The sequence below is a fragment of the Echiichthys vipera genome (assembly GCF_963691815.1).
Source record: "Echiichthys vipera genome assembly, chromosome: 19".
Lineage (NCBI taxonomy): Eukaryota > Metazoa > Chordata > Actinopteri > Perciformes > Trachinidae > Echiichthys > Echiichthys vipera.
In genome coordinates, this window is record NC_139844.1 from 3570650 (window position 1) to 3587964 (window position 17315).

At 42.4% G+C, this 17315-nt stretch overlaps 1 protein-coding gene across 2 annotated transcripts in view; it reads right to left on the reverse strand.

The window, feature by feature from the left end:
• Positions 1–17315, reverse strand: part of rev3l (REV3 like, DNA directed polymerase zeta catalytic subunit) — a gene marked incomplete at its 3' end in the record, with an annotated part of 111079 nt that overhangs the window by 60206 nt on the left and 33558 nt on the right. For both annotated transcript variants that reach the window (XM_083933997.1, XM_083933996.1), the window contains exons 2-4: positions 4162–4351; positions 3943–4017; positions 2755–2915 (exon numbers count right to left, since the gene is read on the reverse strand). In XM_083933997.1, coding sequence (XP_083790123.1) covers positions 2755–2915; positions 3943–4017; positions 4162–4351 — 426 coding nt within the window. The remainder of the gene's footprint in view (positions 1–2754; positions 2916–3942; positions 4018–4161; positions 4352–17315) is intronic.

The window sequence follows — 17315 nt, forward strand, 5'->3', positions numbered from 1 at the left end:
CATAAGCGAGTGGAAAAAATGAACAATGGATCAAATGACTGTGTAATGTAAAAGGGTTTTGGCACTTTCATAAACCCACAGATAATTATCATCCAGCTTTACGAATGTTTTAGCTTTTAGCTCATTGTTTTGTTTTCACGATTTGCAACTTTTATTTTGGTTAACTAATTACCTTTAATCAGCTACAGAGTCAGATATTGGCTCTCCGAGTTAGATAGTTGGTGTCAGAATCACATTACCAAACTAATACTAATGTTGCTTAGTGTCTGCTGGACATATAAAGGCAAGTGTTTAGGAAGCAGTAACAGAGAGACAGAGATCCAAAAACGTACCATCAAAGTTTCTTGTGATTCTACACCACAGATGAAAATGGAATTTTATAAAGCTAGGTTTAGAGTTGCTAAAATTAGGAGAAAAAAAGCCAACATAAGCCTGATAAGTAATTTTTAATATTCTGGTTACATTTCACAAAGTGACACATGCTACTTTTGCCCAGTTCTTCTGTGTGTCTGCATCTTCACTCTGCAGGGCTGACAGAGCTCCAAGGAGCTCAGGCAAACACAAGAGACAGTGCCTTGAGAATGCACAGTGTCAGACACCAACATACAATATCTGCATGTTTGTTCTTGTTCTGTCCTCACGCCTTTTGATGCTGTAGAAGCTCCCTGAATAATTTTGATGACGCGGCGTGCTTGCACTGATTTTGACTTTTGCCTCCTTGGTGAACAAAATGGCTTAAATTGACGAGAGAGAACCAAAGAGGGAAAAGAAATTCAAATAGGTCAGTGACAGCAGGTAAAGCGGGAGAGCAAAGACCGCTAGACAAAATGGGAAAAGAAGCGAGAGGCCAACAATAGAGTTGAAAACAGAGAGAGCTTTCACAAGACTACAGAGGCATCCTGAGGCTGGGGTGAGATTAGGGCTAAGTCGATATGACACAAGGCATGGATAACAGCCTTCCCTGGCCTGAGCCGGGAGGAACAATGCAGCGCGCAGAAGACACCTGGCTACACCCACACTGTCCAGCAGAGACAGAAAACAGCAGTGTGTCCAGTGTGACAGTAGAAGTAGGCCACGTACTCAACAGCACAGGAGCATACCTGCAAACAAGTCTAACCCAAGATCGGGCCCGGAGAGGGAGGAGGTGGGAGAGAGGGCCAACATCAGATTTCATCATTATGTTTTTGTTTGTTTGCTTGATTTTGATTTGGCTTATGTGTTAGCTTTGTAATTAAAGCTGCAGCAGGCAAGTCTGGCAGATCGAGTTGACTCAAATTTTGAGTTTTCAACTCTCACGCCCCTCCCCTTCTACCACCGTGCTCCTCTGCTCTCTCCCATCAAGTGCTCGTCAGTGCACGTACACCAGACTCCTGTGAACGCACCCATGTCTTCTCTCATCAATAAACAGCATGGAGTACATGCTACATGGAGGTAGGCTGGCTAACTTACTCATAGATAGCAACTGCTAACATAATTTAGCGTTTAGTATTAAGCCAGCAATCTTGTGCAAACAGGGGCAAGGAAAACCTTCCCTATAACAGGCAGGAACGTCAGACAGACCCAGCTCTGTGGAGGACGGACATCTGTCTGCACCGGTTGGGGAGAAAGAAAAGGAGAGAGAAAGAGAGAAAAGACGGACAGATGGACAGAGAGAGACAGAGACAGACAGAGAGACAGTCCCAGAGATGCAAGCAACCACAAAAGTAACAGTAACTATAATAATATCTATAGTAATGTGAATATGACTTATATGTTACGGTAGTTTACATATCAGAGTGATATAAATAGTAGAAACAACTAGAACTAAGGTGATAGAATATGATACTGATAATTATGGTTGACTTAAACCAGCTTATCCAGTCTCTGTAGAAGGATGTGATGGTCAATAGTGTCGAAGGCAGCACTAAGATCTAGTAAAACAAGTACAGATTCAAGTCCTTTATCTGAAGCTATAAGAAGGTCGTTAGTCATTTTTACCAGTGCTGTCTCAGTGCTATGATTCGCTCTAAATCCTGACTCATTATTATGTACAAAGTCACACAGCTGATTTCCGACTATTTTCCCGAGGATCTTAGAGAGAAAAGGAAGGTTAGATATAGGTCTATAGTTGGCTAGAACCTCTGGATCAAGACTGGGCTTTTTAAGAAGAGGTTTAATTACTACTACTACTGCTACTTTAAAAGACTGTGGTACATAACCTGCTGATAAAGACATGTTAATAATATCTAATACAGGAGTGCTAACTATAGGTAACACTTAGTTACCTATAGTTAGAATAGAACCTATAACCTAGTTGGAATAGAGTCTAGGAGACAAGTAGAAGGCTTTGATGCTGAAATAGTAGAGGTTAACTTGTTAAGGTCAACTGTAGAACCAGTAATCACTGTTTGTGTTTAACAGAATGGAGCACATTGTCAACCGTAAAAAAATGCAGAATCACACATGAAATGAGACTGATGTCCATGAATCGATTGCCCCACTTCATGTTGGGAAGGTTCCCCTCCCACCTTCCTCGTGTAACTGCAGTCAGTTATTTCAATAATAAGAGCGCAATATAATTCAAGATAACTTCATTCAGGATTACCAGATATATTTTCAAACTGCTTTCAAAGAACCAAATGATCTAGATAAGAAATAACTAGGGACATTTTAATCTGAGTGAGGTAAGCCACATTGAAGGAAAGGGCCCTGGAATACAGGAAAAGAGAACGCTCTTTCCTGAGTTGAGGGGTGAGTTGTGTCTTTAACCTTTACCTTTGTTCTGGCCCCTGCGGAACTTGACAGCCCCCAAGTTGACCAGGTTCATGCCGTAAAGATTGTAGTCTATGAAGAGCTGCAGCAGGTAGGGGATGTGGCCCTCGTGGGGCTGGTAACTCTTGTTCATCACTGCTCCGCTTTGCAACAGCTCACACACCCTACAAAAAACAGAGGTTACTCCATAATGAAACATATCTGCAACACACACATGCTTATTAAAGACAATTACACAAATGCAGCAGTCATTTTCCCTCAGCTACACAATGACGTTGACTGCTACAAGTTTGCCTGTTTGTCAGTCTGTGGCTGGTGCTACAAGTGTGTAAAAATTAGGTGCTCAGTGCCGTGTGTGTTTAAATGAATTAAATGGAAATTAAATGATGCATTACTGCAGGATTAGGATATATGTCTAAACTGGTGTTTTAAAGGCAGAGAAGTTCTGCTTATCAAATTGACTTTGACATTTAAAATCCGTAGAGTGCCTCTTTAAACATGTAAAGGTTTATTTAAATCTATGCTGAATGTCCATTTGTTTTCCAGAACCACGCTCAATCATAGAAATCCTTGCATTTACAGTACTTGGTTGCCAGATAAAGAGCAGTTTACTGTGTGAGTGTTTAAGCTCTGTCCTGGAGTCATGTCCCCTTTAAAGGTCAGAGCTCTGTGCTGCCTGACTGATTTACAGGGCAGTCGGACCTGCCACTCAAAGTCTCCTCCATGTCTTTCCATCTCTCCCATCCTCTTTTAACCCTATGCTTCTTTCTTGCGTCCCTCTTCCCCTGAATGTCTCTTCATTGCTCTGTCAGGTATTTTCTTTACTGTGGGCCTTTCTCTTCCTTGGTCTGCATTTAAGTCTGCCTTTTCCCTTCCTCATTTCTCTCTCTCTCCAGCTTAATTGTCCTCATTCTCTTTCCCTCTCTGTGAGTCACTCACTCTCTGCCAAGTACCAATTCAGCTGCAAAACTCTTACCACTCACCTTGTCACCACTAACGCCCATCGCTCTTGTGCGCTTCCTTGCTCATATGCACACAAACTCATACTCAGACAATCACTTCGTACAACTGAATATGCAGCAATCGATATCAGTTAAGTGAGCTGGCAGAGTCATGCTCACACAGTCTGGCATTCATTAGTTATCAAACAAGCTGTTCAGATTAAACTGCATGGATCTGCAGTAACCTTACCTTTTCACCATGTGAGGATTGTACAGATAGATCTTCATAAAGTGCTTCTCCTTAGCATGGTAGCCATAGAAAGGCCTGTCAGAGACAAAAAAAGAGCACATTTAAATACTGCATATAAACCTGGGTCATTCATTCGAGGGATTTTCCTCTTGTTATTTCATGAATTTTGAAAAGGCTTTAGCAGCTCAGTTGTAAAACCAGAAATCATGGGTCACTCACATGCCAGAGACGAGCACAACCTTGAACACGTGCTGGGCACTGGAGGCAGGGTTTCCCATGGCAACATTGAGGGCCCTGTCGATGCTGAAGGCCACCTGCCGCAGGTAACGCTCTGGTTGTTGGCCGTAGCCATCGTATGGTACGTAGATGTAGGGAAACACGCCATGGAGGTGGAGACATGTTTTCTGGCCTGCAACACAACAACAACTTTACTGAACATCAGGCTTACAATTTATTCTCATATATCCAACTTTAGGAGGCAAAAATATCTTATATTTCACCCTTACATTATTCACAGCTTCTTTGTCCTGGATTTTCAGTGAGTAAAAAATAAACTTTAGTACGTATTCTGCTTGGGAATGAGACTAGTAAGGCTGGGAATACAGTATGATCTTACTAGGGTTGTGTATCGGATTTGTACAGATCACTGTAAATACTGTACTATCTCCTCTGACGCTGGCATACAGTACATCCCCTCTCTGCTCTGGTAGTGTTAATTTAAACTAAAAAAATTTATTTTCTATGTGGCAAAAATCTCTCGTCAGTAATAAGCATACAATCAATTCTTTCTTTTGCCATCAACAGTGCAGCCTCCGACTCCTCCAAATGAAGCGTAATGTCACTCATCACGTTAACAACACTATGCTGCTGGAGGAGCTTCAAGGCCAGTTTTAGTAGAAAATGAGCAAAGCAAAAGTGCCGTTTGGAACTATTTAGCATACAAGGCTAATGACCAGGGAAAGGCTAAGGATGTAAACTAGCGGCTAGCGTCTAATAAACAGTGACGTTAACGGTGGAGCTTAGCAGCTAACATCATCAGTCCTGCCCGTCTAATGTTAAGAGACGTTAATTTAACAGGATGACACAATAACGTGTCTGAAAAGTCAACCAGCAATGAGACAGAAAACGTGTCAGCTGTAGGGGTGGAACGGTTCACAAAATCCACTTTTCGGTTCATATCACAGTTTTTTCTATTTCTTTTAGATTCTAAAAATACCATGTATCAGATCTGTAGCCTAATAATCAGATTATTTTTTAATCAGATATTCTTAAGGACATGAACTGAAATAATAAGGCAGCTTGTTTAGGGATTACTGTAACAATCTTAAATGAAAGTGAAGTGAGATTTTGAAACAGTAGGAGACACATTGCTGCATTTACGCGTTTACATATTTAGTTGGCAAAAAGGTAAACAATTGTTTGCCTTCTAGGTAAGAATATCAAATCTTAGAAAAAATGAAGAAAATAGGTTTTCTTTCACCAAAATACGCACAAACAGCAATCACTGAACTGATTGAAATAGGCTACATCAGGGTTATTAGATTAATGTGGGATTGAGGCCGGTTTACGAAAATGATCCAAAATGAGGGGCTGTAAAAACACGAGCATCACATTAATGGATATTGTACATAATCCAATATAGTACATATATTGTCTTTATTTTATCAATATAAATAGTAGTCATCACCTCAAAGTGCAACAAGCGTGTCAAAAACAATCCTTGTTAAATGAACAAACCTGTGAAACAGAGGGTTTCACTCAATTATTGGACTAAAGTAAAGTTTGAGGTTCTTCTCCTTTACTCGAGTATTTTATTTACATGCTACTTTATACTTCTACTCCACTACAAATCAGTGGAAATATTCTAATTTTTACTCCACTACATTTATCTGATACTTCAGTAAAACTAGTTACTTTACCAGGCTGACACACATATGAAATATTAGTTTATTTATCAAAAACTGGACTGACAAAAATGTAACATAAATGCAGAGTAGCATGATTTTTATCAACTTCTCCTCTTTACACTCAGATATGGCTGCAGAGTAAACACACAGACACGGAAACAAAAACTTCTCTGTCCATTCTATGTTGAACTGACGGTTTTCTGTGTCAGCTTTTCTTTTTTTCACAGTAGAAAGAGACATTGATGTGGTGATTTAACCAGATTGAAACGATTGAGAACAACAACAGAGCGGAGCTTAGCGAGAGGATTCAGAAACCCACCAAGAAGAGCGTAGCGGGAGCGTGCGTAGCCTTGTGGCGCAAGTCTCCCAGCATGCTGGGATTTGACGCACTGAGATGGATACGAAAGAGGACAGCTGTCATGAAGGCTTACGCTACGTTGCACCTCATAAACCCGAATGGTACACACGTGTACCGAACTGTGACATGCGTACCGAACGGGACAGATTTTTTAAATAAACTGTTCCACCCCTAGTCAGCTGCTAAACCAACTCTCTTTAATCAGCAGAGATAATATGGAGCCAAGTCAGCAGAAACACAGAAGATAAACAGGACTGGAGCTGAAGACATTAGCATGGAGCCGATCCCGGTTTACACTGTGGAGAAACCTGACTAACAAGAATTGATTCACCAACTGAATCCAAGGTTTAAGGAATCATTTAATGTCTTTAATGACACAAATCCCTGAGCTTTACAACACAAGAAAAACAAACATTTGTCATATTTATATAGACTCTACAGTTGTGTGTTTTTTTCTTTGCACTACGTCAGACAACTTTTGTGTTGATTTTTTCCGCATTCATTTTTTGTAATTTTCTTACCGTGGTATCAAGTATCGAGTATTTTCCTGGCTATTGGTATGGACTTTATAATTCTAGTATCGTGACAACCCTGGATCTTACATGGTCCAATTTGACACTATTGTCTCTCCATTGATCCCCCCATTTTCAGACTACAGAAATGGCCTGAATAATTTTATCATGTTCAAAATCTGCAATGTGAAAAAGAAAAAGGCCATCGAGACAACAAAGTACCAAATGCAAAAAAAAAAATTCCACTGCAACCTTCCAGTCCAGTCGCACATCAGACTACATGTCATCACTTGAGCATCAAACTAAAAATGTGCCTGTATTACAGGGCAATATGAATCAACCCACTTTACACTTATCAGCATGCAGTGGCACAGTTTTTGTTGAACACACACATGAGCTAAGCAGCTGGAACCGTAGATGTGACTAAATACAGAAACTATTAAATCTATCTTAAATCTGATGGGGTGCAAGTGAGATAGATGGAGTGGGCTGAGGGTCCAGTTTTTCCCTCCTGTACACTTTCTGACCAAGGCAACACAGATGGATGAGTGCGACAACAACCCTGTATCTATGATTTATGACAGACAAACACAGTGTTAAAGCAGCCCATTGCTTAAAGAAATTACTAAACAAAAATGGAGAGGAAGAGCGTCGCTGGGGATTGTGGGTGGAGCTGAGTGGAGGGGAGAGGATTGAGGTCTGGAATTATGTAAAGTGCGGTCAGCCAGTGCAGAGAGAGGGAGATACAGTATTTATAACGGTTGTGACATCATCAGCCCCAGACAGATACGCAGTGCTGAGAGTCATCTGAGGTGAACTGTGCTGCAGACACCACGCTCTGATTCATTCCCTTTCTGTCATCCTCAGCCTGGGCCAGGGCTTTTATCAACACACTGCTGTCGGAGCATGCGCTGTGTTTAATCGCCGTGTTACATAAGGGATAATAACAGCAGCGTCAAAATGAAGACAACAAAGGCTGAGGATGCTGAGGCTCACTTCTGACTCTCTTGTGCAGCAGTGACAGGCTGGCAGCTCGACAGGAGGGGGCAGTACTGAGCAGGAGCTTGACTCTTGCCCAGACGTGTCTGCACATGCCCAGAGACATGCCTGCATCCCCAACCCTCATCTCTCTCATCTCTGGCAGCAGGGCTTCAGGAGAGGAGGGGGAAGGAGGGTTCTGGCACTGTTCCTCCACCCTACACACACAGCTTGCCAATCTTGAATGATAGAAGATGCGTGCGAAGCCGCAGTCCCCTCAGCACAATTGTTGAAATTGCTGGACCCAACATGGAGCTTCCAAAAGAGGAAGAAATATTCCAAGGATCTCTCCCCACAAAGATACATATGACTGCCTACAAACAGGATGGGGGTTATGCGAGCTGAGATCTGGTGCTGAAAGTTAGCTTCTCTAAACAGGCCTGGAGTGGTGTTTAGACTTGTAGTGTATTGGAGCAGGGAGCAGCATATGCTAGATCTCACAGAGAGAGCTACCTGTAGAGACAGTAGTCGTGTTTCCATTAGCCCTATAGAGTGGCCGCTCGTAAAGTTTCTCCCAAATGGCCGTTCACTCGCCGTGTATCCATTACCAAAAAAGGCCCCAGAGGGATTTACCAGACTCCGGAGGTGACGTAGCACTCTGAATGGGTTTCGAACCGCCGGAGATCAGCTGATCAGTGATACAGAGCCCACCGTGAACAATAAGGAAGAGACGCCAAGATGGAAGGAGCAGAGCAAACCAACGTGGCCTGGACCTCTTCGTCGGTCCCCCTATAGATAACTCTGCTCTTTGATTTTTGCTGCTCCATATTCTTGATAAAAGTGTGCTTGCTACTGCTTCGCCGGCTTTAAAAAATGGCGCGGGTTGTTGTGGCATGAGTACGACCTCACAGCCCGCTTTTCGCTTCACATCCCGCTTAGCGTCATCCAATCAGCAATCGGGTAAATCTGAGGGGACAACAGAGACCCTGCTCTCTGACAGGGCCATTTTCTACTCGGCCAAACGGCCTCCTGAGCGACTCACATGCAAATTAGGGCCGTTTTTGGAGATAAACCCGCCTTATTCAGGGTAGTCTACCATAGTGGAAACACACCTGGTGCTATCAAGACAGTGAGTCCGCCGTTTGTCAGTTTCACCAAAAACCTCAGATTTCACTAATTAGCTGGATTACGTAAGAGCTTATGCCTGATGAGCTTTCTTATATCCAGGTAACACCGTGTCCTAACAGCGAGCAAGCATCGACACTGTCTGTCGACACTTATACTGTACATAGAATGTTTGAAACAAGCCGTAAAATAAAGCCCTGAAAAAACAGGTCCCATTGGACTGCTAATGTGTTCAACAAAGAGCGAGCACCGTCACTTCACAGAGGCTGCCGTCTCTCAATCCAAATTAGATACAAGATACACAACCTGGCAAAAGGAGATATTTCTAGTCAACTCAGCTCACAGAACTCCAGCTACTCGCCAGAAAGCTAACACTAATGTTACGCTAGCAAGATTCAAAGTCAATAACTTTGTGTACGGTTAAAAAACAGTAAATATAATTAGACTGTATGTTTAACTGAGAACAGATAGTTATCAAGCTGAGATGAACAAGGCCAAGGTGTTTGTAGTGCCACTGCGAGCTACACAAAGGCTGGCAGCAACTCTGTCAGTGGAGGAGCTGTAAGAGCGGCATGCATCCATCTCTCCTCAGCCTGCCGTCACACACACACACACACACACACACACACACACACACACACACACACACACACACACACACACACACACACACACACACACACACACACACACACACACACACACACACACACACACACACACACACACACACACACACACACACACACACACACACACACACACACACACACACACACACACACACACACACACACACGCACGCACACACGCACACACGCACACACACACGCACGTCGGCTTCAGCTGCAGTTGCTAAGCAACGGCAAAGCCAAAGCCCCTGACGGACAGGGGAGTGATAAGCAAGTGATTCTGTCTGTCTGTCTAAGAAAATACATTTAAAAAAAAAAGTATTTTCTCATTTAATTACGTAGTGTGCGAGGATCAGAATGTAAAACGTCCAAATTACATAAGTATTGCTGTAATGCAGTTTGGTCGCTGGTTTTCCTGCATGGCGATAAAGGCGACGGAAATGAATCATAGCAATTTAACGACAAATGTTTCAATTGACTAAGAGAATAAGAGATGAATCAATAATTCACTTTGCAGGGAGCTTGTTTTCAGTGTATCTCTGAGATGGCTGGTGTGTGTTTAGTTCACCTGCACTTTCCTGTCCACCTTCCAACTGGAGGATTTATGAATGAGGGAGCGAGGTACACTTACTTCACTCACCAGCCAAAAATACATCTCTCATTGTCATCTGTTGAGTGGTTGGTAAAATCTGAACAAACATGTAGTTTTGTAGCACCCTGAGTATTGTAGCTCCATGACTCAGCACCCGGGGTAGCAGCAGCCCCAAACCACCACAGGGTCAGTAAACCAACAGCTTAGCCATAAAACCAGCCAGCATGGGAGTCTGCAACAGCTGTTATCCTGTTGCTAGACAGATATTAAGATACTGTATATGCACTGAAAAAAGAGACATACTTTCCTATATACCTCTTAAGTAGTCTATTCAGGAACATCAGATTCAGATCAGAAGTTTTGATGGTATTTCTGGTAACTGGTTGGGTTGTTGGATTAATAGGCAAGGGCCACGGTTAATGACACAAACAATTAGGAACCACTTCTGTTAAAGAGCTCAGTGGTTAAAGAAATAATCTTACCTGATACGAGTTTGTTTTCGATTGGCTTTCGCTGTTTATTTACTTTACTCACTTCCGTTATTTGCTTAAACCTAACTGCCAATCGGAGTGATCTCTCTCACCAACGGGTCGCTACGGTGCAGGACACATTGCAAAAACTAGGGTAACAGACGCGACCTTAAAATACCCTGCAAACCCATGAGACAGCCACATTGGTCACTGATTAATGAGTTCATCATTTTGGACATCTTCTTAGGATTGTGTGGGTATGTAGAGCTGGGCCCTGATTGACATCCCCCTCACTTACTCACTAGCTATGTTGCATTTGAATAAAAGGATACATTACAGCTTTATTATTCATATTAGTGCATGGAGTTTAGTGACCTCACATAACCCCAGCATAGCTCCATTTACCTTCAACTTGAGCAGAGGTCTAATCACATCATAAGTGACCTGTGTGGGTGTGCAGGGCCTTTAAAGAGGTACACTGAAGCCATGTAGATGTGACGCTTTTGTTCTGAGGAAGCGAGATTTCCTCAGGACGAGAGCAGAGAGTCAGCACTGGCCATCAGTCATGAGTCATGCTGCTAACTTTTCCCTTGGCAGTCAGGTTTGTGTACTCTGCCTGGTTACCAGCCATAGTTGACAATTCCCTATACAGTTTGACAGTCCTGCTTGTTATGGAAAAAAACAGTCACATTTCCCAGCAAATGTTAAATCTGTCGATATTGGTGCTGAAGGACAAAAAGGTTGCTCTAAGCTCAGGAGCAGGGAATATATGCAAATAAATGGAGCCAATTTACAGAACTTGTTGATTTTGTTGAAGCAAAAAAACCCTGATCCCTGTTACAAACATTAGTCCTCTGAGCTCAAAATACATGACTGTCTGCTGGAACACAGAAGCAGAAAATAGACACTTGTATTTGTCCAGGGTCCCTGAGTACAAATGCTCATTTCAAAACACATTGCACATAGCATGCTCGACATGTGAGTAGAGTGCACTGAGTTACTTTTTTCCTCCTTCACTTTCAGAGGTTTAGGGGAGCAGTCAGACTCATTCTGTAATCAGTGGAAGAAGATGTTAATAAAACTAGTGTTAGTATTAATTAAAAAGGCCCAGGGGGAGCTGTGTGAAGTGTAGGCCTGAGCACCCCCACCAGCTTGAGCGAGAACGTAAGAATGTGCTCACTACTCACATCTGCAGGGGCGGATCTACAGGGGGGCAAGGGGGGCAGGTTTTCCAAAAGTGAATATTGTAAATTTAATCTTAGGCCCCTGACCCACTCAGCTACGGCCCTGCATCAAAGGTGCAGAGCAGTGTTAACAGTGAGTCTGCTGCGGTGGAAAGAGTGGAGCGATTGAGCTGCCCCTGAGCACCTGAATGTGAAGTTAGTTTCCCCTGGTTTTAAGTTTAAACACACCATTTTGAATTAATGTTACATTTGTATGAATGTCATGTTTGCTAAAGGTGAGTCAGCATCAGCACGAACAGTGTGTGCGTTATTTAGCCAAACATGAAATCGCTCACTCATGATTTGTGACAGCATGTTTCCCTTTGATTAGTTTTGGTTTCAGTAAAGACAAGAACAGCTCCATACAAAAATATTAAAACCTGTCTGTTTGAATCCATAACGTTTACAGAGGGCTGCTGGTTCATGGTGTTACGTTAGAACACACTGCACAGTTCTAGTTAGGAGATCAATCAATAATCGAATAGGGCTTAAAGTTGTACTCCATACATAGGATCTGGTCCGACAGACCAACCACTGTCAGCAGAATCACTAACATGGAGTCTTATTTACATCTAGAGAGGGAATGTCTCCACAGACACACAGATATTTGAATAATCAGCAAAAAGAAAACAGGTGCTTTCATTAGTGGGTCATACGATCAATCACCATTGTTTTAACTCACTCTGATAGATATTAACTTAAAAGACAATTAAATAGATGAAAATCTTACAGAGTACAACTTAAAGTAAAAACAGGCAGAAAAAGAGAGAGGAGGAGGAAAATATGCCACCAAGGTCTCTGGCCACATGACTACTGAGCCAATATGATGCTCCATTTAAATCTTCGTTTTCGGGATCATATTTTCTTTATGGGACAACTTACGACGTAAATATCGACAGAATATATAGGGAGAGAGAGGGTTATGACATGCAATAAAGGTTGACGACGCTGTGGTCATGTGATATGTGTCTTGACCACTGAGCCACAGGAAGCCCACAAATCTGATATTATTTTTAATTACAGATTTGTTTCGAGTTTGTATAAGCTGTTGTTCTGAGTATGAATGCACCTCGATTCACCATGTCTCTGTACTGGTTATTAGCGCTGCAAGGAATTATGGAGTATGTACTCCTAAACCCAATATGCTCTTCGAAGAACCGTTCTTTCTCAGATATTGGCGGCAGTCTAAAAACACATGCCAATGCAGAAAAACAAACACCCATCACCAACACAAAATCCTTAAGCCTGGTTATGGAATTGAACGTGCGTGTGTGTTTTTGTGTGTTACCCAGTGAGTGTATAAATAGAGGCAGTTCCACACAGAAATAACTAATGTGCCTGATGAGACCAGCCAATCAACAGCTCCTCTGCCAGGGTAGCAACTCTGGCACTGTTCTAATGAGTCCATTGCCGGCCGTGTGTGTTGTCCTTCCGTGATGTCGGGTCATTCCAAATGGATTTCAGTAAATGTTAGTGGTGTACTGCTTCTGTATTAAGTTGCTTTGTAGACTAGACTTCTACACAAATTCACTGAGGAACAGTAGAACAACAGTCAGACATGTAGAGGCATACACATCCACACAATAAGTAAAATTATAGTGTGTGTCTGTGTGTGTGTGTGTGTGTGTGTGTGTGTGTGTGTGTGTGTGTGTGTGTGTGTGTGTGTGTGTGTGTGTGTGTGTGTGTGTGTGTGTGTGTGTGTGTGTGTGTGTGTGTGTGTTTTCCAGGAGGGGGAGAACAGGATGACTGCACTAAGGAGTCAACAGAGGAGGGTGACAACCCTTTAAATCACACTCTTTCTAATGGATTCACTCCCATCATCTTCTCCTTAAATTACCCCCTGGAGAGAAGAGAGGGGGTGGAATACAGAGACGAGCAGTCAGCATATGAATGAGAGCCGAAGAGGACCTAATGCTCCCTGCTTTATAAGCTAATTACAAGGGCCTGCGTTGTCTGCTCCTATGAGGAGGAGTCAGGCAGTTGAGGTCCGGCCATGGTGGGAGAGCTGAAATGTTGCCAACTGAACAACTATTTCAAGGTGGCCTCTTAGCTTTTCTGAAAAAACACGCAGGTAAGGTGAATGAGAGATTCTAAATGCAGACTGTCAACAGTAAAGGCCTAACAATACTGTAAACAAGTGTTTCATTAATGGACCTTTGGAAGAGGTACCATGAGAGCACAGCGAGGCCTGCTGCATGGAACGTGTGCCAGGCTTTGAAATCTTGTGCATGCATTGCCAAACCTCTGCAGTTACATAACTGCAGCTGGCACCCAGACCCAGCACATGCCTCTCAAAATCTAAAACATTACGGCCTGATTCAATGCCCAAAGCTCCTGCTTCCAAAACATGCTGGCAATCAGGTAGTGTATTTCTAAAGAGAGGAAGAATAAGAAAGCAAGTAGAAAAGACATGCTGTGTAATGGCTGCTGCTACGGTGAAAGTTTAGACAAAGATGCTCCGGACTCCAAATGTAAAAAAAAAAGTGTCTGAAGTGAAGCTACGTCTGCAAAAAGTCAATGCCAAGCAAGCAGTGATATTTGGTAGCATCAGTAGTGGATGTAAAATTACACACAGAACCACAGACCTATAGGGCACCCTGGAAGAGTGTGAGCCTTCACCGCACCAACCCGGGATCAATTCCAACCTGTAATCCTTTGCTCTGCCCCCCCCCCCCCTTTTTTTTTTCCTTTGACTGTATTACCCAATAAAAAGAAAAAAGCCCCAAAATAATCTTTAAAGTCCCACTCCAGAAACGTGTTTAAGTATTTAAAAACTGCTCTAGGATGATTAAGATTTGGTTTCATGTGGATTACCCACACAGAAAGTTAAAAAACTCAGAGGTGGAGCTGGAAAGCTCATCTACTGTTTCTCCCTCATTGAAGAATTCTGGATCTGGTCTTGCCCCCAAGCTGGTCGTACCTGCAAATGCCCCATTAGTGTACGTCCCCATGATCGAAAACAACCTTTTTTTTCTCTGTCGTTCTCAAAAAGTTTTCCATCCACACAGACTAGGCTCAAGAAATATCAGCGTCCACATGAAACCAGTGAAACCGACTAAAGCGCTGTAGTACACATCAGGGCTGGATGTGGAGCTGGAACTGCCACAGAAATACACCAACAATAGAAGAGAAGAGAAGGGGAGATGCTGTGGAGAATACAAACACTGGAGAGTTTCTCTCCAAATCAGGAGACTTCCCAAATCCTCCTCCATCCTAGAGAGAAATGTGTCCCTGTTTCTGGTGTTAGTGGAGACTTTTGTGCTGTTTTGGACTCTGATGCACCAATCACTCTGTAGTTAGTGTCCTCAACGAGCAGAGGGTGCTGCTGGGAGCCCCTTCCCAATCCCAAAGCACTCACAGGTGCCACTTTCTCACTACTTTTTGCGACCTTCTTACCAACTTTATTTATAAAAAGCTGCTAGCGACCAATTAAGCTCCTTATTCAGAGCATCAGGGAAAAGGGAGAAATCTGTGCTCGGCCTAATTCATTCCCATGCATGTGGCTCAGAGTCCAGTTCAGTGAACAGTCTATGGGTCGCCACCGGGTAGGAGGTCCAAGGTGGGGCGATGGCGGCATCGTTTAACAAAGTTTACGGTTTCACCGTCCAGATGACAACGCCTTTTCAAATCTTCCCACTCTGGGACCTGGTTTCAAAAGATCCCGTTTTCAGGCTCCGATAACACTGGCTGGGTGTGGATGGTCGCCAAAAACGATACTAAAGTTGAGCGGTTATAGGAAAACTCGTCTCCGTGGGGATGGGCCCTGAGACTCTTGGTATCTACTTGTAGCTTCTACTGAAGGTTTACGAGGAGGCCCAAGGTTTTAAAGAGAACTACGCGAACGACTCAAGATGACTGAACACATGAGAGAGAATGAGCCATAGGACTACACTTTTGAGGGGCTTCAGACAGGAGGCAGGGTAGTGTGTTTTCTCTCTGTACTGTCACTCTGCTCTGAGCTGGAGGTTTCAGATTCTTTGCCGGTGTTGTGTCGAAGTTTGTGGCGTTCCAACTTAAGCTTGCTCAACTATGTTTGAAATGCCAGAGCTCAGAGAAGTGCTTCAGGAGAGAAATGTGAAAACACCTCTCTAGTGACAACACTTTCTCAGATAAAAGACACTTAAGTCAAAGTGAGACATAGTAAACATGCCCCCTGTCCAAGAAGAAAAACAGTTTTATGAGTATATATAAAAAAATCATTTTAATTAATGGATGGAATGGTTCTCAATTAACATAATTGCTGTGAACTGAACTGTTAGTATAGTGTTCAGGGCATGAAATTGGCACCCGCCCACACACCAAATACGGGTAACTTTTGTGATTGGCTTGTGAAATTGTCAATCTACCTGCCACATTGGCGTGTAGCCAATAAGACAAGGGTGTTGTGTGTTGTTGACCAATCAGGTCGCCTATTGTTGCTAAGCAAGCCCCGCCATTTTCTTGGACTTTCAAAATAAAAAACAAAAAGAGGATGAGGAGGACGATTACAAAAAAATGTAAAAAGACATTTTAATACAAAGTGGAAAGTGGAAAGGGATGGCAAGGTTGGTGACTGGCTTGTGTACGACGCCACAACAGAGGAGATGCACTGTGGGGATCGCTGTGTGTTTGGAGAGTGGGTGAAGCAGATGGGAGTGTCTGCTCCTCCTCTTTAAGGACTCAGAGCCTCAGTCTGTGCTCTGTGCTCTGTGAAAGGACCTCAACATTACAGTGGAATGTAATTTGGTTTCTGTTCATTATTATGATGGTTATTGTTGTTGTTTATCTAAATGTTATTCAGTCAAAATATGTCTTATCTTGAAAAGCAACATAAACTTATAAGTCATTTGTTATAAATGTAATGTTTATTGTAAAAAAAAGTTGAACCTGGATATATAATGGCACTACAGTGACAAAGAAACAGTGACTAATGGATTGCTGTTGGGTGTTAACTAAATCAGTGAGATGATTGGCTGTTTTTATTTCTGTTCTTTTCTATTCTAAATGCTGCCACACCAGGTCAGACACAACTGTAAGTCATTCATGTCATTAATGAGATTAAGTGGGTTAATAACTCAACAGCACTTTAATGTGAATTCTGTACAAGTTCAAGAACCATTCTCATGCATTTTCTGAGTCTTTCAACCTTTATTTTAGGCACAAAATAAATTTCCAGCCAATATTAAACATCTGAATACCAATTGTTAGATGCCTATTATGTAAATAAATGGTTTTAAATCCAACTTTAACACGTATGTTTAATTCTGACTATCGATGCCATTATGTTGCCAAGTAATTACAAGACGTTTTTACATACGTGTTGTAGCTCATATAAGTGAATGAACTCTGTTCAACACACAGCATTTCACAATCACACAGCCAAAGGTAACCTTGGTAACCTGACACCATTCTACAGGAGCTTAATAGTTTCAGATCATCTACAGGTTTGCTGTGTTGTGTTAGTAAACTTCTTTTGATTTGTAGATACTAATATATTTTACTTTAGAAAGTGAGATAATTCCATTTTTCCAAACTTATCCAGACCTGGAAATGTCTCTAATTAAATTCCAGACTTTTCCAGACTGCGTAGGAACCCT